Source organism: Chiloscyllium plagiosum, unplaced genomic scaffold, assembly GCF_037043375.1.
Source record: "Chiloscyllium plagiosum isolate Xiang-an unplaced genomic scaffold, Cpla_swu_hap1 HiC_scaffold_5, whole genome shotgun sequence".
In the NCBI taxonomy this organism is placed as follows: Eukaryota; Metazoa; Chordata; class Chondrichthyes; order Orectolobiformes; family Hemiscylliidae; genus Chiloscyllium; species Chiloscyllium plagiosum.
In genome coordinates, this window is record NW_028270143.1 from 133,007,415 (window position 1) to 133,029,707 (window position 22,293).

Consider the following 22,293-nt stretch of genomic DNA (forward strand, 5'->3'; position numbering starts at 1 on the left):
TTGGGACCCTCCAACCACACGAGATTACTGTAGACTTCACCAGTTTTCTCATTTCCCATCCCCCAACCTTGCAACTCTGCACCATCCTCTTGACCTTCCTCCCACCTATCCATTCCATCCTCCCCTCTGATCTATCACCATCACCCCCTATCTATCATAATCCCAGTTACCTTGCCCCCCCCTCCCCCCCCCAGCCTTACTCCTGCACCCCCCCACATTTATTTTTCAGTCTCCTTGGGCCACCCCCTCATTCCTATTGATTCTCCTGCTCCTCGGATGCTGCCTGACCTGCCATGCTTTTCCAGCACCACAGTCTTTGACTTTGACCTCCAGCATCTACAGTCCTCACTCTCTCCCAGGGGAGAGGAGGGGTCTGGCTGAAGGCAATGGTCCAATGTTTATACATGCAGGGATTGTAGTTTTGAACGTAATCATGGGTGAGAGAGATTTCTAAGGGTATTTATCTTACTGACAGATTGTAGTCTGTGGACAAATACAAATCAAACTGTGCTGATGAAGCCCCACCACAAGAGGAGAGTAAATAATATTGTTTAATGGATGGATAATTTAATCAGAAACCCAATATCTGATCACATTAATAGCAAGGTGCTAGGACACAGACACAATGAGCTGCAGGATCCCACCCCCTGCCTGATCCCTCACACACAGCGATCAGACAAACAACACCCCAGGGGAAGGGGGAAAATCGAAGGGAGGTCCACCCCTAAGTAACTCTCCCCATCTCAGCAGGAGACACCGCCTGGAGAGCAGCACTGAAATGTGATCCATGGAATGTTTCCGACACCTGATCTGGAGCCCTCAGGATCTCAATCACCCTCAGCTCCCCTCACTGGATCCCTGACACTCCCTGGACCTGATCTCTAATCACCCCTATCTCAGTGAAAAGCTATCCTCTGATGGATGCTCACTCCCTCCTTCCAGTACTGACCCCTCAGATCTTCATTCACCCTCTGCTGCCAGCACTAGATCCCTGATGGACTCTCCCTCTCGATTCACCAAACAGGCTTCCCAATAGTCAATCACCTTTTACTCCCGTAGGAGATCTTCGTGCGATCACTCACTCTCTGTTCTGTGTACGGGATCCCACCTGGTGATCACTCACCCCCTGCTCCCTGTAGTGGATTTCTCCCCCCCCCGGTGATCACTCACCCCCTGCTCCCTGTAGTGGATTTCTCCCCCTCCCCGGTGATCACTCACCCCCTGCTCCCTGTAGTGGATTTCTCCCCCCCCCGGTGATCACTCACCCCCTGCTCCCTGTAGTGGATTTCTCCCCCCCCCCCCCCGGTGATCACTCACCCCCTGCTGCCTGTAGTGGATCCCCCCCCCCCCGGTGATCACTCACCCCCTGCTGCCTGTAGTGGATTTCTCCCCCCCCTGCCGATCACTCACCCCCTGCTCCCTGTAGTGGATCCCCCCCCCCCTCGGTGATCACTCACCCCCTGCTGCCTGCGCTGGATGTCCGTCGCTGTAAGGCAGTCTTGTGCTTGTCATGGGCCTTCATGATGGCGTCGTGTTTGTGTTTCAGTTCCAGCATCTTACTTCGGAGCTCCTCATCCCCACAGACATCTGCAAAAGGCAGCACGTCACTGAGGGGGGGGGGGGGCACAGTAACACATCACAGAGGGGGGGGGGCGCCACGGTAACACATCACAGAGGGGGCGCGGGGGGCACGGTACCACATCACTGGGTGGGGCGGGGCACGGTACCACATCACTGAGGGGGCGCGGGGGGGGGGGGGAAGAACACATCACTGGGTGGGGGCACGCGGTAACATCACTGGGGGGGGGGGGGCACGTAACACATCAATGGGGGGGGGGCACGGTAACATCACTGAGGGAGGCGCACGAGGGGGGAACACATCACTGGGGGGGGTCCACGGTAACATCACTGGGTCGGGGGGGGCATGTTAACACATCACAGAGGCGGGGTCCACGGTAACATCACTGGGTGAGGGGGGGGGCACAGTAACACATCACTGAGGGGGGGGGCACGAGGGGGGGAACACATCACTGAGGGAGGGGCACAAGGGGGGAACACATCACTGAGGGGGGGGGCCACAGTAATACATCACAGAGGGGGGGGCCACAGTAATACATCACAGAGGGGGGGGCCACGGTAACACATCACTGAGGAGGGGGCACGAGGGGGGGGAAACACATCACTGAGGGGGTCACGAGGGGGGGGAACCACGGTAACACATCACTGAGAAGGGGGGGGGGTCTGCTTTGCCAGAGGTGAATGGTGTAGGCTGACTGTATGAGATGATGACGTACAACATGATATTTGATCAATGTTAACTTGACCGTCAATGCCCTCTCACCCACAACAACTGCTTTAGGGGGCACAGGGTGCTGGAAATGCTCAGCAGGCTGGGCAGTTTGTGTTCCAGCTCAATGGCTTTTCATCACAACACTCTCACTGCCTTGATCGAGGGTTAGAGACCTGAAACGTTAACTCGGTTTCTCTCTCCACTCATGCTGCCAGATCTGCTGAGTTTCCCGCACCCTTGCCGGTGTGTGCCGGGGGAGGGGTCCGCGTGCCTGATTGTTTGCCGAGATGCTGTATTGTGGAGTGTGTGTAACCATGCTGCTCATTGTGGATATAAGCCGCGTTTGGAAATGGTGCTTCCTACCTATTGGAGTCTCATCCAGAATCGATCGGGCATTCAGACTGGCACCATGAGCCAGCAACAGCTCCACCATATCAACCTGTAACAGCGAGAGGAGTACCGAAACTGAAACAGGAGGAGGTGGACACAATGCATTCTGCTCAGACCCAAGACCCCTCCCCGGGGCATTCACCACCCCCCCCTGCCCCACCCCTCCCCGGGGCATTCACCACCCCTCCCCGGGGCATTCACCACCCCCCTGCCCCACCCCTCCCCGGGGCATTCACCACCCCCCTGCCCCACTCCTCCCCGGGGCATTCACCACCCCCCTGCCCCACTCCTCCCCGGGGCATTCACCACCCCCCCCTGCCCCACTCCTCCCCGGGGCATTCACCACCCCCCCCTGCCCCACCCCTCCCCGGGGCATTCACCACCCCCCTGCCCCACCCCTCCCCGGGGCATTCACCACCCCCCTGCCCCACCCCTCCCCGGGGCATTCACCACCCCCCCCTGCCCCACCCCTCCCCGGGGCATTCACCACCCCCCCCTGCCCCACCCCTCCCCGGGGCATTCACCACCCCCCGGCCCCACCCCTCCCCAGGGCATTCACCACCCCCCCCTGCCCCACCCCTCCCCGGGGCATTCACCACCCCCCTGCCCCACCCCTCCCCGGGGCATTCACCACCCCCCTGCCCCACCCCTCCCCGGGGCATTCACCACCCCCCTGCCCCACCCCTCCCCGGGGCATTCACCACCCCCCTGCCCCACCCCTCCCCGGGGCATTCACCACCCCCCTGCCCCACCCCTCCCCGGGGCATTCACCACCCCCCTGCCCCACCCCTCCCCGGGGCATTCACCACCCCCCTGCCCCATCTCTCCCCGGGGCATTCACCGCTCCGCCCCAAGGCATTCACCGCTCCCCCGCTCCGCCCCAGGGCATTCACCACGACCCCCCTCCCCAGGGCATTCACCACCCCCCTGCTCCGCCCCAGAGCACTCAATGCTCCCTGACCCTGCTCCGCCACTCCCCGTGACATTCACCACCCCCTGCCCCTCCCCATCCCACAGCATTCACCACTCCCTCCTCCACCCTGACCCAGGGTAGGCTGTGCTCTTTGCCCCCTCCCAGTGCAGCCGTGACCCAGGGCTGCCCCTCTTGCTCCCCCCTCCCCCCCAGCTGGGCAGCCCTGCTGCCTGTCCATCTGTCGGTCAGTCGGTATCAGGGAGGTGTTACACACTGACCTGTCCCCAACAGGCTGCGGCGTGCAGTGGTTCCCAGCCATCAGCGTCCTTCAGGTTCACTTTGGCTTTGTGAGCCAGCAGCAAGTCAGCAACATCTGTGTATCCATTGGCTGCAGCGATGTGGAGCTGGACAACACACAAACACAAACTGAAATACTGGCAGCAGCTCTCTAAAGCCTGGTGATAGGGACAGTGTGTGGACAACACAAGGCAGAAGTGGGCTAAAGAGCAACAAAGAGACTAGAGGCAGTAAGGAATGCTTCTAGCCAAATAGTAACCCTAGCTCCCATTCTGTGCCTGACTTAAACATTTCCTGCATTTTATCAACATCCTGGAGATTGCCACTGACCAGAGTCTGAAATGGCCTTGCCCCATAAACACAGGGGCTGTAGGAGCAGGTAAGAGGCTAGCAACACGGTGCTAACTCACCCCCTGACTCCTCAAAGCCTGTCCAAGGTACAAGTCTGGAGTGTGATGGAATACTCCCCACTTGCCAGTTCAGGGAGTGGTGGAAACAGTTGTTCAATATTTTTTAAGGCAGAAGTTGACAGATTCTTAACTAACAATGGGGTCAAACAGTACCAGGGATTGGTAAGGATGTGGAGTTGAAGCCACAACTTAGTTTGGTCATGATCTTACCAATGGGCAGAGTAGGCTGGTGGGGCTGAATGGCCTACTCCTACACCTAACCCGAATGTTCCTCTGTTCATGGGGGGAGGCTTGGAGGTGACCTCTGTGACACGCCCAGTTTGGCTAATTCTTTACTGCCCTGCACAATGGGCGAGTAAAACCTTTCATTTTATCAAAGAGTGCAGAGAATCAGAAAAGCTGCTCCCTTGGCCCACAGCACTGAGGCAGCAGCTCCAGGAAACAGACTGCAGCAGCTTATGTGGCTCACTCTGTGCAGCTGTCTGGGGATGGGCAATAAATGGCCAGAAATGAGTGAGGAGAAGTGACCACGTGGTCTAAGGACTGGAGAGCCAGAGATGCTGGATGTGAATCGCAGGAGGAACCAGCACATTTTGGGATGAGGCACTGACAAGAGGTGAAGGAGGGGAGTGTCAGGACAGGGTCAGGAGGAGGGGGCATGTTTATTTGGGTGGTTTGCAGAGTCACAGAGGTGGACTAGTTATCTATACGGACGTCAAGGTGTTGACAAGGTTCCGCACGTTAGACTGATTAGCAAGGCTAGATCACATGAGAGCTAGTCAACTTGATACAAAATTGGTGGAAGGTACAAGGTGTTGGAGGGTTATTTTTCAGACTGGAGACCTGTGGCCAGTGGTGTGCCACAAGGATCGGTGCTGGGTCCACTGCTTTTCATCATTTTTAGAAATGATTTGGATGTGAGTATAACAGGCATAGTTAGCAAGTTTGCAGATGATACCAGAATTGGAGGAGTAGTGGACAGCAAACAAGGTTACCTCAGAGTACAACAGGATCTTGATCCCCACCAGCCTGCTCTGCCCATCGGTAAGATCATGGCCAAGCCAAGTTGTGGCTTCAACTCCACATCCTTACCTATCCCTGGTACTGTTTGTTAGTTAAGAATCTGTCAACTTCTGCCTTAAAAAATATTAAACGACTGTCTCCACCACTCCCTGGGCTGAGACGTGGTAGATGGAGTTTAATTCAGATAAATGCGAGGTGCTGCATTTTGGGAAAGCAAATCTTAGCAGAACTTATACACTTAATGGTAAGGTCCTAGGGAGTGTTGCTGAACCAAGAGACCTTGGAGTGCAGGTTGATAGCTCCTTGAAAGTGGAGTCCCAGGTAGATAGGATAGTGAAGGTGGTGTTTGGTATGCTTTCCTTTATTGGTCAGAATATTGAGTACAGGAGTTGGGAGATCATGTTGCTGCTGTACAGGACATTGAATAGGCCACTGTTGTATTATTGTGTGCAATTCTGGCGTCCTTCCTATCGGAAAGATGTTGTGAAACCTGAAAGGCTTCAGCAAAGATTTACAAGGATGTTGCCAGGGTTGGAGGATTTGAGTTATAGGGAGAGGCTGAACAGGCTGGGGCTGTTTATACTCGAGGGTCAGAGACTTAGGGGTGACTTTATAGAGATTTACAAAATTATGAGGGGCATGGATAGGGTGAAGAGCCAAGGTCTTATTCCCAGGATCGGGGGGGTCCAGAACTAGAGAGCATAGGTTTAGGGTGAGGGGAAATATTTAAAAGGGTCCTAAGGGGCAACGTTTTCACACAGAGGATGGTACGTGTATGGAATGAGCTGTCAGAGGAAGTGGTGGAGGCTGGTACAATTACAGCATTTAAAAGGCATTGGGATGGGTATATGAATAGGAAGGGTTTGGAGGGATATGGGCCGGGTGCTGGCAAATGGGACTAGATTAGGTTGGGATATCTGGTCAGCATGGATGAGTTGGAGTAAAGGATTTGCGTCTATGCTGTATGACTCTAAGACTCATACCAGAGAAGTGCCCACATCATTTTGGCTATTCAGGTCGCTCTCGCTCTCCAATAGCTGCCGTACGTCCTCAATCATCCATCTCTCAGTTGCCATTCTGGATTCATCAATTTTTTCCTGAGTGATATCTGAAAGGAATGTCAAAAACTTAACGGAATTCCAAAGCTGTCCTGAGACATCATGTCCCGAGAACCATGCTGCAAAACCCCTGGATGGGAGTAGTGATGTGAGGCTCCAACCCATTTCAATGGCAGTCACAGTCCAGGCCTACCGCTAAGCATTCGTGATCGTACTCATGCATGGAGGAGATGCCATACCCAGAGTACATTCAGAGAAGGTTCACTTGGTTGATGAAGGTGTTGCCTTGTGGAGGAGAGGGTTGCACAGATTTGGCCCACACTCACGGGCCTATCTTAGTCAAACTCTTAAGACCCTGAGGGGGATTGACAAGGTTGAAGCAGAGGAGTGGAGAGCAGCAGACAGTTTCAAGACCAAGATCTCCAAGGTAACATAACGTGCAGGTACTGGGTGGGCGAGACAAAGTCAGAAGTCACACCACACCTGCTTATGGTCCAATAGGTTGAGTTAAAATCACAAGCTTTCGGAGCGCTGCCTCTTTGTCAGGTAATTTCAAATAAACCTGTTGGAGTATAACCTGGTGTCATGTGATTCTGACTTTAGTCGTATGTAGCAGAGCAGAAACTGATCATCTCAGATGGAGAGTTCCAAAGACGACCACCGATTAAGGCGGCAAGCAAAGGCTGGATTATTGAACACATTTAAGGCTGAGTTAGACAGGTTTGAATTAGAAAAAAGGAAGTGGAGGGCCATAGGGGCAGGGCAGTGCAGTTAAAGCATCAGCTGTGATCTTAATGAACAGTGCAGCAAGCTCAAGGGGCTGAATGGTCTATTCCTGCTCCTAACTCCGAGAGTTTTATCACTCAGGTGAGAGGAAATGGACTGTAGGGTTTCAAGGTAAACTCGCAACACCAACAAGGGACAGGCCAATAATGCTGGTCCATATGCCAGGAATGAATAAAAACCACCAGTCAGGGCTGTGTGAGCATCCCACAGTGACCGGCAACTTTCCCAGTTTGGAAATACAGCCAAATCAGGACCACGCACCTTGTTGGGTCATTGCACTCTCAATGTAGTCCAGAGTGACATCGTCCTCACACAAGTCGTAAGGCATGTTCCCATCAGCGTTGACAGCCATGAGATTGGCACCGCTGTGTAGAGAAAGGATCACAATCAGAAACCAGGCATTGTCACAGAAGAAGGAGCCGAAGGGTGTGGTGCTGGAAAAGCAGAACATGTAGATGCTGGAGATCAGAGCCGAAGGGTGTGGTGCTGCAGATGCTGCCTGACCTGCTGTGCTTTTCCAGCACCACACTCTTCAACGCTGATCTCCAGCATCTGCTGTCTTCACTTTCTCCTAACTGTCACAGAGGGAGCCTTGTGCACTTCACCAAGCAATGGGCAAGGAAAACAGCTACTGACAACTTTCCACAGAAACCCTAAATGATACTGTGCATTCAGAACCCAACAACGTACTGGCGGGTTTCCACAGACACCCGTCTGGGCTAGCAGCAGTGGGAAGGAAATCAGGATTTCTAATCCTTACACGTGTTAACTATAGCGATATGTTTGGGCAGGGGAACATGGTGGTGTAGTGGGTAGGCCACTGGATTAGTAACCAAGGGGCTAATGCTCCAGGCGTCGGGCTCAAATCCCATTACAGAAACTGGTGGAATTTGAATTTAATTAATTAATCTGGAAAATAAAATTAGTAAACTACTGATGACTAATATTGATTGTTGTAAAAACTTCATAGCAAAGGAAATCAGCCAACTTCACCCAGTCTGGCTTACAGGGGACTCCAGATTCTTAGCAAACTGATGGACTTAACTGCCCTGTGAAACAGCCTGATGATGAGATACTTGACTCAAGGGCAGCAGAACCCTGGCATTGTCAGTGAGAGCTACATTCCAAAGGATGCTAAGGAGAGGCTGGGCTCAGCTACGATGAATTGAATCCTCACTCGTGTGTGGTGCCAATGGCCATCTGAGGAAAAGGATCACTTGGCAAGGCTCACAAAACCATGGTAGCGTCTGCAGCAACCAGCACAATCAACTGTAACACGGCCATGTGAGGTGCTGTATGGTCCACCTCTGCCGCTCAGGCCCAGCCCTCCTCAAACCTGCCTGTCCTTCGGTTACAGGGACTCGCGAGTGAAGCAGTACGTAACTGTTGGATGAGTTCTTGCACCAGGTGTAAATGTCCACAGGTGGCAGCTGCGTGCAGTGGGGTCCACAGTTCACTGTCACACGCATTCACATCAGCTTTCGCCTCAAGCAGCAGCTTGACAATTTCTTCATAGTCATCGATACAGCACTGTAAAACAAGGCAGGAGACGGAGTCACAGCTTTTCCAGCATTAACACTGGGGGGTCAGATTGCAGCTGCTCCCCTAGCAGCACCACTGCTCTGGATCCCTAACCCTGTGCATATGTTTGGAAAGAAAACCATTGCACCCCCCCACCCAGGCCCTTTCACTCAGCTCTCTAATGCCTCGTGTTTTGGAGAAGGACAAGGCAAACTGACTAAGGCACTCTGATGTTCTCCTTGACGCATGGCAGCTTTGACCATAATGACTGGGAGGAGCTCACAACCAATCATTCAAAATGGTCACCACCTGTCCATCAGAGGGCTTCATATTATGAGCCCAAATGTCTGAAATGATGAGACAGAGTGTCTGAGGAGTAGCAAAGACGTGGACGCAGTATAGAGTCATACAGCACGGAAACAGACCCTTCGGTCCAACCAGTCCATGTCGAACATAATCCCAAACTAAACCACTCCCACCTGCCTGCTCCTGGCCCCTTTCCTGTTCCTGTATCTATCCAAATGTCTTTTAAACCTTGTAAATGTACCCACATCCACCGGCTTCTCAGGAAGTTCACTCCACAGGCAAACCACCCTCTGTGTAAAACATTTGTCCTTCGTGTCTTAAAATCTCTCTCCTGTCCCTTAAAAAAATGTGCATCCTAGCGTGGAGATCCTCCACCCTAGAGAAAAGACAACTACCATTAACCCGACCCATACCTCATGATTTTATAAACTTCTGTAGGGCCACCTCTCAACCTCTAGCAGGGAATGCGTCCCAGCCAATCTAGCTTCTCCTTATACCTCAAACCCTCCATTCCTGGCAACATCCTGGTAAATCTCTTCTGAACCCTCTCCAGCTTAATAATATCCTTCCTATAACAGGGTGACCAGTTGTAGGAAGGATGTTAGATTTTACACACTTACTCCCACTCCCTGACTGATGTCCTGGCCCATAGCCCAAAGGTCTGGGGGTTGGGTGCCAGCCTGTTCAGTCACAAAAACCTGTGGCAGGAATCCACGATGCTCTGTAGCTGTTATCGTCAAATCGAGAGGGAGGCGACAACAATGGTATTCGAAAAGGAGACGTTTGTGGGACAGGATGAGGCAGAGCAATGAGGTAAGTAGAAATTATTTTTCAAAGAGCCATGATATGCACAATGGGCTGAATGGCCTCCTTTAGCAGCAGAAGCGTCAGGTCTGAGGGTCCAGGTTTTCCCTGGATTTAACTCCACGCAGGTGGCTGAGCTGAGAATGTTAATCAGAAATACTCACTGAGAAGCTGGACATGGATGGGGGTTAGAGTGCTCAGATACAGCAGTACAGGGAAACTGGTCACATAGTGACACCAGCTTTGGCAGACAAAGCTCCAAGATCGCTCACTCACCTGATGCAGTGCAGTTAAACCATCTTCATTGTACAAGTCTGGGGCCATTCCACTCTCCAATAACTGCCGAACTGGAAGGAAGGAAAAATCACTCATTCAGACTTGGACACAGTGAGTTCATTCCAAACAATTCAACAATATCAGTACTGTATAGGGTTAGGTCAAAATCAGGACACCCAGAACCTTAACCCATACATCCATCAAACACTCCCAGAACAGGGACAGCAAGAGGTTAACCACTGAGTAAAACTCTCTTTACACTACTCCCATTTTACACTCCTAGAACAGGGACAGCATGAGGTTAGATACAGAGTAAAGCTCCCTCTACACTGTCCCCCCATCAAACACTCGCAGGACAGGGACAGCACGGGGTTAGATACAGAGTAAAGCTCCCTCTACACTGTCCCCATTAAACACTCCCAGGACAGGGACAGCACAGGGTTAGATACAGAGTAAAGCTCCCTCTACACTGTCCCCATTAAACACTCCCAGGACAGGGACAGCACGGGCTTAAAGTCTCAGTCTATTTAGCCTCTCCCAACTGCTCAAACCCCCTAGTCCTGGCAACATCCTTATAAATCCTTTCTGAGCCCTCTCAAGTTTAATAACCTTCTTCCTATAGAAGAGTTACCAGAATTGTGTGAAGTATTCTAAAGGTGACCTCGCAAATGTCCTGTACAACTGCAACAGTGTCCCAACTCAATGCTCTGACCAATGAGGGCAAGCGTAACACAGTGTCCCAACTCAATGCTCTGACCAATGAGGGCAAGCATAACAGTGTCCCAATTCCATGCTCTGACCAATGAGGGCAAGCGAAACAAATGTCTTCACCACCCAGTTTACCTGGGACTCCACTTTCAAGGAGCTATGAACTTGCACTCCAAGGTCTCTTAATTCAGCAACACATCCCAGTATCTTACCATCAAATGTATGAGTCCTGCTCTGATTTGCCTGTCCAAAATGCAGCAGCTCATGTTTATCTAAATTAAACTCCATCTGCCACGCTTTAGTTCATTGGCTTATCTGATCAAGATCCCATTGTACTCTGAGGTAACCTTCTTCACTGTTCCCTACACCTCCAATTTTGGTAGCTAGGTAGATAGATAGAAAAGTTCAGCACAGAACAGGCCCTTCTGCCCACGATGTTGTGCCGAGGTTTAATCCTAATGTAAAATAAAATAACCTAACCTACGCATCCCTCAACTCACTGCTATCCATGTGCATGTCCAGCAGTCACTTAAATGTTCCCAATGACTCTGCTTCCACCACCACCGCTGGCAACGCATTCCATGCATTCACAACTCTCTGTGTAAAGAACCTATCTCTGACATCTCCTTTATACCTTCCTCCTAATATCTTCAAACTATGACCCCTCATACCAGTCAATCCTGCCCTGGGGAAAAGTCTCTGGCTATTGACTCTATCTATTCCTCTCATTACCTTGTATACCTCGATCAGGTCACCTCTCTTCCTCCTTCTCTCCAGAGAGAAAAGTCTGAGCTTATTCAACCTTTCTTCATAAGGCAAGCCCTCCAGTCCAGGCAGCATCCTGGTAAACCTTCTTTGCACCCTCTCCAAAGCCTCTGTATCTTTCCTACAGTAGGGCGACCAGAACTGGACACAATATTCCAAGTGTGGTCTCACCAGGGATTTGTAGAGCTGCAGCAAAACCTCGTGGCTCTTAAACTCGATCCCCCTGTTAATGAAAGCCAAAACACCATATGCTTTCTTAACAACCCTATCCACTTGGGTGGCAACTTTGAGGGATCTACACACTAACACCAAGATCCCCCTGTTCCTCCACACTGCCAAGAATCCTGTCTTTAATCCTATATTCAGCATTCGAGTTTGAACTCCCAAAATGCATCACTTCGCATTTATCCAGGTTGAACTCCATCTGCCATTTCTCAGCCCCGCTCTGCATCCTGTCTATGTCGCACTGCAGCCTGCAATAGCCCTCGATACGATCATTGGCATCTCCAACCTTTTTGACATTAGCAAATTTACTAACCCACCCCTCAACCTCCTCAAAGTCGCTTATAAAAACTACAAAGAGCAGAGGCCCAAGAACAGAGTCCTGAGGGACCCCACTCAACACTGACCTCCAGGCAGAATACCTTCCATCTACAACCACTCTCTGCCTTCTGTCAGCCAGCCAATTCTGAATCCAGATAGCCAAATCTCCCTGTATCCCATACTTCCTGACTTTTTACGAATGAGCCTACCATGGGGAACCTTATCAAATGCCTTGCTGAAATCCATATACACCACATCCACTGCTCATCGACCTGTCTTGACACCTCCTCAAAGAACTCAATAAGATTTGTGAGGCATGACCTGCCCCTCACAAAGCCATGCTGACTGCCTTTAATCATGCTGTGTTTTGCCAAATAGTCATAAATCCTATCCCTCAGAATTCTTTCCAAAACCTTGCTGACTACAGACGCAAGACTGACTGGTCTGTAATTGCCTGGGATTTCCCTATTCCCCTTCTTGAAAAGAGGAACAACATTTGTCTCCGTCCAGTCCTCCTGTACAACTCCCGTGGAGAGTGAGGAGGAAAAGTTCTTCGCCAGTGGCTTAGTAACCTCCTTTCTCACTTCCCGGAGCAGCCTGGGATAAATCTGGTCTGGCCCTGGGGACTTATCAATCTTAATGTTTGCCAAAATTTCCAGCACATCAACTTCATTAATCTTGATCTGGTCAAACCTGTATCCCAGCTCCTCAAAGTTCTCATTCACAACAAGGTCCCTTTCCTTAGTGAGAACCGAAGCAAAAACCTCATTTATGGCTTCCCCTATCTGCTCAGACTCCACGCACAAGTTCCCTACACTATCCCTGACCGGTCCTAACTTCTCCCTGATCATTCTCTTATTCCTCACATATGAGTAAAATGCCTTTGGGTTCTCCCTAATCCTTCGTACCAAGCCTTTTGCTTGCCCCCTCCTGCCACTCCATCCAATTTTGAGCTCCTTTCTAACAAGCCTGTAATCCTCTAAAGCTGTACTAGATCCTGGATTCCTCCACCTTATGAAAGGTACCATCTTCCTTTTGACGAGAAGCTCCTGTCATCGTCATCCAAGGTTCCTTAATCTTACCCCTTCTTGCCTGTCTCAGAGGAACAGATTTATGCATCACTCGCAACAACTGCTCCTTAAACAGTCTCCACAGGTCTGCTATGCCCTTTACGTGGAACAATTGCTCCCAATCTGTACTTCCCAACTCCTGTCTGATAGTGTCATAATTTCCTTTTCCCCAATTAAATATCTTCCCTTGGTAACTGCTCCTTTCCCTCTCCAAGGCTGTGGTAAATGTGAGGCAGTTGTGGTCACTGTCACCAAAGTGTTCTCCCACCTGAGATCTGACACCTGTCCTGGCTCATTGCTGAGCACCAAATCCAAAATGGCCTCTCCCCTCATCAGCCTGTCTACATACTGAGTAAGGAAACCCTCCTGAACACCTGACAAAAATGGCTCCATCCAAACTATCTGCACTAAGGAGGTTCCAGTCAATATTGGGAAAGTTGAAGTCACCCATAACAACAACTCTGCTGCATCTGCATTTTTCCAAAATCTGCCAGCCGATGAGTTCTTCAATCTCTCTACTGCTATTAGGGGGTCTGTAGAAAACCCCCAATGGGGTGGTTGCTCCCTTGCTGTTCCTAACTCCCACCCATATTGACTCAGTAGACAAACCTTCCTCAACTACCTTCGTTTCTGTAGCTGTGATGTACTCTCTGATTAGCGATGCTACACCCCCTCCTCTTTTCCACCCTCCCTGTTCTTTTTAAATGTTCTAAACCCTGGAACATCAAACAACCATCCCTGCCCCTTTGAAACCCACGTCTCCGTTATGGCCACAACATCATAGCCCCAAGTACTGATCCATGCTCGAAGTTCATCACTCTTATTTCCAATGCTCCTTGCGTTAAAGCAGACACACTTTAGCCGATCCCTTTGTTTCATCACGTGAGAAACCTTCCCGATAGGTTCACTGCATCCTGTCACTGCCCCATCTAAAACTAATCCCTGCAGATATGCAGGTCCGGTTCCCACCCCCCCGCCAAACTAGTTTAAACCCTCCCGAACCACACAAGTAAATCTCCCACCCAGGACATCTGTGCCCCTCCAGTTCAGGTGCAACCCGTCCTTCATGTACAGGTCCCACCTTCCCCAGAATGTATCCCAATGGTCTGGGTATCTGAAACCCTCCCTCCTGCACCAACCTCGTAGCCATGTGTTAAGCTGCACTCACTGACTGTTCGTCACCTCACTATTTCGTGGCACTGGTAGCAAACCTGAGATCACTACCCTACTCATTCTGCTCCGTGTCATCTGCAAACTTACTAACTATCCCTCCTATGTTCACATCCAAATCAATTATATAAATGATGAAAAGCAGTGGACCCAGCACTGATCCTTGTGGCAAACTGCTGCTCACAGGCCTCCAGTCTGAAAAACAACTCTCTACCACCACCTTCGGTCTTCTACCTTTGAGCCAATTCTGGATCCAAATGGCTAGTTCTCCCTGTATTCCATGAGATTTAACCTCGGGCAACTGTGTGGAGTTGCCTATTCTCCCCATGTCTGCTTGGATTTCCTCCGGGTACTCCCATAGTCCAAAGGTGTGCAGGTTAGGTGAATTGGCCATGCTAAATTACCCATTGTGTTCACAGATGTGTAGGTGAGGTGCATTAGTCAGGGGTAAATATAGAGGAATAGGATAGGGGAATGGGTCTGGGTGGGTGCTCTTTGGAGGGTCAGTGTGGACTTGTTGGGCTGAAGGGGCTGTTTCCACACTGTAGGGATGGATTCTATGATGTTATGATAACCTTACTAATCAGTCTCTCGTGGGGAACCTTGTTGAATGCCTTACTGAAGTCCATATAGATCACATCCACCGCTCTGCCCTCATCAATCCTCTGTCACCTCTTCAAGTTTGAGAGACATGATTTCCCACGCACAAAGCCATGTTGACTATCCCCAATCAGTCCTTGTCTTTTCAAATACATGTACATCCTGTCCCTCAGGATTCCTTCCAACAACTTGCCCATCACCGACGTCAGGCTCACTGGTCTGTCTTTCCCTGGCTTTTCCTTACCATATTTAAACAGTGGCACCATGTTAGCCAACCTACAGTCTTCCAGCACCTCACCTGTGGCTATCTATAATACAAATATCTCAGCAAGGGGCCCAGCAATCACTTCCCGAGCTTCCCACAGAGTTCTAGGGTACACCTGATCAGGTCTTGGGGATTTATGCATTTTAAGATCTCTGGCAACTTCTCTGTAATAAGGAGATTTTTCAAGACAGCACAATTTATTTCCCCAAGTTCCCTAGCTTCCATATGCTTCTCCACAATGAACACTGATACAAAATACTTGTTTAGTATCTCACACACCTCCTGCGGTTCCATGCAGAGACGGCCTTGTTGATCTTTACAGGGCCATATTCACTCCTTTAAATCTTTGGATTTTCCTTAGCTTTAGCTAATAGTGTTTTTCCTTGTCCCATTTTTGGCCTCTCGATTTCCCTCTTAAGTATATTCCATACCCTTATACACCTCTAGGAATTCACTGGATTCCAGCTGTCTACACTTGACTTATATCCTCCTTTTTCTAAACCAGTCAACTTCCCAGTCATCCAGCATTCCCCACACCTACCAGCCTCGCCCCTAACTCTAACAGGAACGTCCTGACTCTGTACTCTCGTTATCTCATCCTTAAATGCCTCCCACTTCCCATCTGTCCCTTTACCTGTGAATAGCCTCATCTTCCGCCGAGGAACCCTCCAACCACAAGGGATGAACTCAGATTTCTCCAGTTTCCTCATTTCCCCTCCCCCCACCTTGTCTCAGTCAAATCCCTCTAACTCAGCACCGCCTTCCTAACCTGCAATCTTCTTCCTGACCTCTCCGCCCCCACCCCACTCTGGCCTATCACCCTCACCTTGACCTCCTTCCACCTATTGCATTTCCAACGCCCCTCCCCCAAGTCCCTCCTCCCTACCTTTTATCTTAGCCTGCTGGACACTTTCCTCATTCCTGAAGAAGGGCTTATGCCCGAAACGTCGATTCTCCTGCTCCTTGGATGCTGTCTGACCTACTGCGCTTTTCCAGCAACACATTTTCAGCTCTGATCTCCAGCATCTGCAGTCCTCACTTTCTCCTCCTGTGAATAGCCTCCCCCATTAACTTTTGAAAATTCCTGTCTAATATCAAAATTAGTTTTAGTCCAACTTAAAACTGATCAAAAAGTTAAAGTTCTATCCTTTGCCATAATTACTTAAAAGGCCCCTCTACACTTTCCCATCAGACACTCAGAGGACAGGCATAGCACAGGGCAGGAGGAAACATCCCTCAACTTTTTTTAAACCAAAAGTAAGTTCTTTTGGCAGCTCCCTTTCAAACATTCCTAGGACTGGTACAGCACAGGGTAAGACAGACAATAAAAACGCCTCTACGCTATCCCATCAGACCCTCCCAGATTAGGCTTTTATTGTCAGACAGAGTCATACAGAAACAGATTCTTTGGCCCAACCTGTCCATGCCAAACATAATCCCAAACTAAACTAGCCCCACCTGCCTGCTCCTGGCCATAGCCCTCCAAACCTTTCCTATTCATGTACTTACCAGATGTCTTTTAAACTTTGTAACTGTCCCCACATCCATCCCTACCCTCTGGAAGTTCATTCCACACATGAACCACCCTCTGTGTGAAAAGGTTGCCCTCATGTCTTTTGTTAAATCTCTCTCCTCTCACTTTATGACTGTGCCCTCTCGTCTTGAAATCTCCCATCCTAAGGAAAAGACAACTACCACTAACTGTATCCATGCCCCTCATTATTTTATAAACTTCTGCAAGGTCACCTCTCAAACTTCTATGCAACGTCCTTCTAAATCTTTTCTGAATCGTCTCCAGCTTAATAATATCCTTCCTATAGCTGGGCGATCGAAAGAGGGCATAGGAGGCCTTTCCAATGTCCTGTATAACCTCAGCATGACCTTCCAACTCCTACACTCAAAGGACTGAGCGATAAAGGCAAGTGTGACAAACGTCTTTTATAACCACCCTGTGTACATAGGATGTAAACGTCAAAGAATTAGGTACCTGCGCTCCTAGGTCACTTTGAGACCCAGGAGATGTCCTGGGGACCTGAGTTCAAAGTTGGGGGAACTTGTATTCAACAAAAAAAATCTGGAATTAAGGGTCTAATTGACCATGAATCCATTGTCGATTGTCAGAAAACCCCACCTGGGTCACTAATGTCCTGTAGGGAAGGAAACGGTCATCCTTACCTGGTCTGGCCTACACGTGACTCCAGACCAACAGCAATGTGGTTGACTCTTAACTGCCCTCTGGGCAATTAGGGACAAGCAATGAATACTGGCCTAGTATAGCCTGGCTGGCCTAGTCAGTGACACCCTCATCCCATGAATGAATTAAAATATAAATAAATAAAAGGCCCCTCTGTTCTACCCAGGGCCCGAACATCAACTGTACAAGCCCTGCTAAATTAACTTGCACCTGCCACTCCTCAGCAGTGATCCAATTAATGAGGATCTCTTTGTAATCTTAGATCACCTCCTTCACTGTCCACTATGTCACCAATTTAGGCATTATCTGCAAATGTACTACCCCGCCTCCTATATTCTCATCCAAATAATTTATATAAATGACAAACAAAAGTGGACCCAGTATTGCTGTGAAGTTTACAGGGCTGTGGAATACATGCAGGGGAGTTATAATTTACTTGGCCAGTTCTCAAAGAGCTGACACAGGCGTGGCAGGCTGAGTGGCCTTCAATCCACTACATGAATTTCTACCATGACAGCTCAGCAGGGACTCCTGAAGCTGTCGATCCTCTGGCCTCAGTAGCTGCTGTCTGCTGTCCCAGATCCTTCTCGTACCAATGTGATCAGTGCAGACTCAATGGCCAAAGGGCTGCTTTCTGTCCTGCAAACATCTATGACTCTATGCTGACCACATAGGCTAGTACTTGCGATATTTATTTTTGGGAGGTGACGGAGTCTGCTCTCACCAAAGCAATGCGTCATGATACACGATAGCTGCTAAACTGATTAAATAAATGCTGGCAAACTGTAACAAGACAGCAAGTGCTGGAGTGACATGACACGCTGTGTCTGAAGAGAACAAACTGACTTTGTGTTTGTAACACCCTTCAATGTTTCACAGTGCACTGGACTGTTCATTGTACTAGTCTCCCATTGACCCCTGGTCAATATTCCAGCCCCTGCCTCCTCTCAATCAGAAAATCTCTTGCCTCTGTTTCAGTGTCAGTCAGAGTCATAGTGATGTACAGCACAGAAACACATCCTTCGGTCCAACCCATCCATGCCGACCAGATATCCCAACCCAATCTAGTCCCACCTGCCAGCACCCGGCCCATATCCCTCCAAACCCTTCCTATTCATATACCCATCCAAATGCCTCTTAAATGTTGCAATTATACCAGCCTCCACCACTTCCTCTGGCAGCTCATTCCATACACCTACCACCCTCTGTGAAAAAGTTGCCCCTTAGGTCTCTTTTATATCTTTCCCCTCTCACCCTAAACCTATGCTCTCTAGTTCTGGACTCCCCGACCCCAGGGAAAAGACTTTGTCTATTTATCCTAACCATGCCCCAACATCCGACGCTCCAGGGAAAACAGCCCCAGCCTGTTCAGCCTCTCCATGTATCTCAAATCCTCCAACCCTGGCAAAATCCTTGTAAATCTTTCCTGAACCCCCTTTCAAGTTTCACAATATCTTTCTGATAGGAAGGAGGCCAGAATTGCACTTAATATACCAAAAAAGTGGTCTAACCAGTGTCCTACACAGCCGCAATATGACCTCTCAACTCCTGTACTGTCCCTCAGCCACTGAAACTGGGCATCACACCTTAGGAAGAAAAGTTTGGCTTTGGAGGGAGTACACTGTAGATTTATATGAATGATACCTGGAATACAGGAATTAAGTTATGAGGTGAGACGACACAAATTAGGCCTTTTTCTCTGGAATTTAGCAAGTTAAAGGGTGATCGGATTGAAATCTTCACGATATTAAGGTAGATAAAGAAACTATTTTCGCTGGTTAAGGATTCTAGTCTAGGGGACATCATCTGAGAATTAGGGACAGAAACACACCCTTACGATAAGGTGAATAGCAGAAGTCTTTTTCCTGGGGGGTAGGCAAAACTAGGGGACATATTTTTAAGGTGAGAAGAGGAAGATTTAAAAAAAAGGGACCTGAGGGGCTACTTTTTCGTACAGAGGGGGGTTCATTTGTAGAATGAACTGCCAGAGCAAGGGGTAGATACAGGTACAGTTACAACATTTAAAAGACACTTGGATAAATACAAGAATAAGAAAAGTTTAGAGGGATATCTGCCGAATGCAGGCAAGTGGGACGAGTTTAGTTTGGGACACTTGGTTAGCATGGGTGAGTGTGGGAGAGGTTTGGAACTCTCTTCCATATACAGCAGTGGATGCTGGATCAGTGTTGATTTTAACTCCAAGACATTTTTGTTAAACGAAGATATGAAGGGTTATGGGCCAAAGGTCATGATCTCATTAAATGATGGAACAGGCTTGAGGGTCTACGCCTGTTCCAATGAACCTCTCTGGTCTTCTGGCGAAGTCCATCCCAGTATTACACTATCGCCTGTTACTCGAGAGTATTATTGTATTGTCTGCACTGTGGACCCCAGACAAGGCCAGGCCACCCTCCTCCAACACATCTGCAATGTCGTTTAGCTGTCTGTGACTGTTACCTCACCAGCTATAACCAGCAAATCCCCTCTAATGACTCTTCTTCCCCCTCTCTCACAACAATCTCCATCAATCCACACCCTGCAATTCAGAGGGGACTTGATCTTGGAGTAAGGGGTTCAACATTTAACGTGGAGATGAGGAGGAATTTGATAAGTTGCCACATTAAAGGTTACTGGGGAAAACAGAAGCTCATGCTGTTGTGGGTAATGTACTGGCATGGAGAGACGCTTGGCTGGGTAGGAAAGTCAACCATGTAGAAGACATAAGCGGCTGACAAAGGGATGTAGACAGGTTCAGTGAGAGAACAAAGATCTAGCAAATAGTGAACATAGAACAGTACGGTACAGTACAGGCCCTTCAGCCCTAGGTGTTGTGCCGACCCTTTATCCTACTAAGATCAGACGAACCTACATACCCTCATTGTATTATCTTCCATGGGCCTATCCAAGAGTTGCTTAAAATATCCCTAATGTCCCTGACTCTACTCCCACCGCCGGCAGTGCATTCCACACACCCACCTCCCTCTGACATCTCCCCTAAACCTTCCTCCAGTCACCTTAAAATGATGCCGCCTCGTGATAGCCATTTCTACCCTGGGAAAATTTATTTGGCTATCCACTGTATCTATGCCTTGCATCATCTCATACACCTCTATCAAGTTACCTCTCATCCTTCTTCACTCCAGTGAGAAAAGCCCTAGCTCCCTCAACCTTTCTCCATAAGACACAGCCTCCAGTCCAGGCAGCATCCTGGCTAATCTCCTCTGCAACCTCTCTAAAGCTTCCACATCTTACTTATAATGAGGTTATCAGAACTGAACACTATATTCCAAGTGTGGTCTAACCAGGGCTCTATAGAACTGCAGCATATCCTCATGGCTCTTAAACTCAATCCCTCTGTTAATAAAAGCCAACACATCATATGCATTCTTAACAACCCTATCCACTTGGGTGGCTATCTTGGGGAATCTACTGACGTGGACCCCAAGATCCCTCCGTTCCTTTACACTGCCACAAATTCTGCCTTTAACCCTATAATCTGCATTCAAATTTGACCTTCCAAAATGAATCACTTCACACTGTTCCAGGTTGAACTCCATCTGCCCCTTCTCAGCCCAGCTCTGCATCCTGTCAATGTCCCATTGCAACCTACAACAGCCCTCTACACTATCCACAACTCCACCAACCGTCATGTCATCAGCAAACGTATTAACCTACTTCCTGATCCAAGTCATTTATAAAAATCTCCATCAGCAGAGATCCCAAAGCAGATGCCTGTGGAACACCACTGGTCACTGAGCTCCAGGCTGAATACTTTCCATCTACCACCATCCTCTGTCTTCTTTGGGCCAGTCAATTCTGTACCCAGACAGCCAGGTGTCCCTGTATCCCATGCCTCCTTACTTTCCCCATTAGCAAATGCCTTGCTAAGATCCCATGTACACCACACCCACTGCTCTACCTTCATCAATGTGTTTTGGCACATCCTCAAAGAAGTCAATAAGGCTTGTGAAGTATGACCTACCCCTCACAAAGCCATGGTGACTATCTCTAAACAAAACTATGCTTTTCCAAATGGACACAAGTCATGTATCTCAGAACCCTCTCCAATAATTTGCCCACCATCAACATAAGACTGACTGGTCTGTAATTCCATTGTGGGAAAATGTAAAATTATCCACTTTGGCAGAAAGACCAACAGCGAAGCACACTATCTAAATGGTGAGAGAGCGCGGAGCTCTGAGATACAGAGGGATCTGGGTGTCCAAGTGTATGAATCACAGAAGGTTAGTCTGCAAGTAATCAAGAAAGCTGATAGAAATGTGATGGTTTATTGTGAGGGAAATTAGATAAAAGAGTAGGAAGATTATGCTGCAGTAATGCACTGCATTGATGAGACCGCACCTGGAATACGGGTGTACATACTGCTCACCGTACTTAGGAAAGGATGTTTATACATTGGAAGCAGTTCAGAGAAGGTTTACTTGACTAGTCCCTGGAAAGAATGGATTGCCTTATGAGGGAAGGCTGGACTGGTATCCTCTGGGGTTTAGAAGAGTCAGAGGTGACTTTATAGAAACATAAAAGACGGAGGGGATTTGACCGGGTGTCAAAGAGTCCTGCAGCACAGAAACAGGCCCTCTGGCCCAAACTGGTCCATGCCGACCAAAATGACCATCCACACTAACCCCATTTCCCTGCACTTGGCCCATATCTTTCTAATCCTTTCCTATCCATGCATTTGCCCAAATTCTTCCTGTGGAAGAATCTAGAACTAGAGGTCAGACTTTGAAAAATATGTTGGGGTTGGTGGGGGGAGAAAATGAGGAAACTGTTTTCACTCTCAGTGGGTCAAGACACTTTCAAATTCCCTTCCTCAAAATGTCAGTGAATGCAGAACCTTCAAATACATTTAAGACAAAAGGTAGATACATTCTTGGTGACCA

The 22,293-nt window shown here is 49.1% G+C and overlaps 1 protein-coding gene across 5 annotated transcripts in view; it reads right to left on the reverse strand.

The window, feature by feature from the left end:
• ppp1r16a (protein phosphatase 1, regulatory subunit 16A) overlaps positions 1–22,293 on the reverse strand; it is an 85,678-nt gene that overhangs the window by 4,799 nt on the left and 58,586 nt on the right. For all 5 annotated transcript variants that reach the window (XM_087987690.1, XM_087987689.1, XM_087987694.1 and 2 more), the window contains exons 3-9: positions 10,075–10,145; positions 8,552–8,697; positions 7,429–7,532; positions 6,307–6,431; positions 3,872–3,997; positions 2,654–2,729; positions 1,458–1,587 (exon numbers count right to left, since the gene is read on the reverse strand). In XM_087987690.1, coding sequence (XP_087843816.1) covers positions 1,458–1,587; positions 2,654–2,729; positions 3,872–3,997; positions 6,307–6,431; positions 7,429–7,532; positions 8,552–8,697; positions 10,075–10,145 — 778 coding nt within the window. The remainder of the gene's footprint in view (positions 1–1,457; positions 1,588–2,653; positions 2,730–3,871; positions 3,998–6,306; positions 6,432–7,428; positions 7,533–8,551; positions 8,698–10,074; positions 10,146–22,293) is intronic.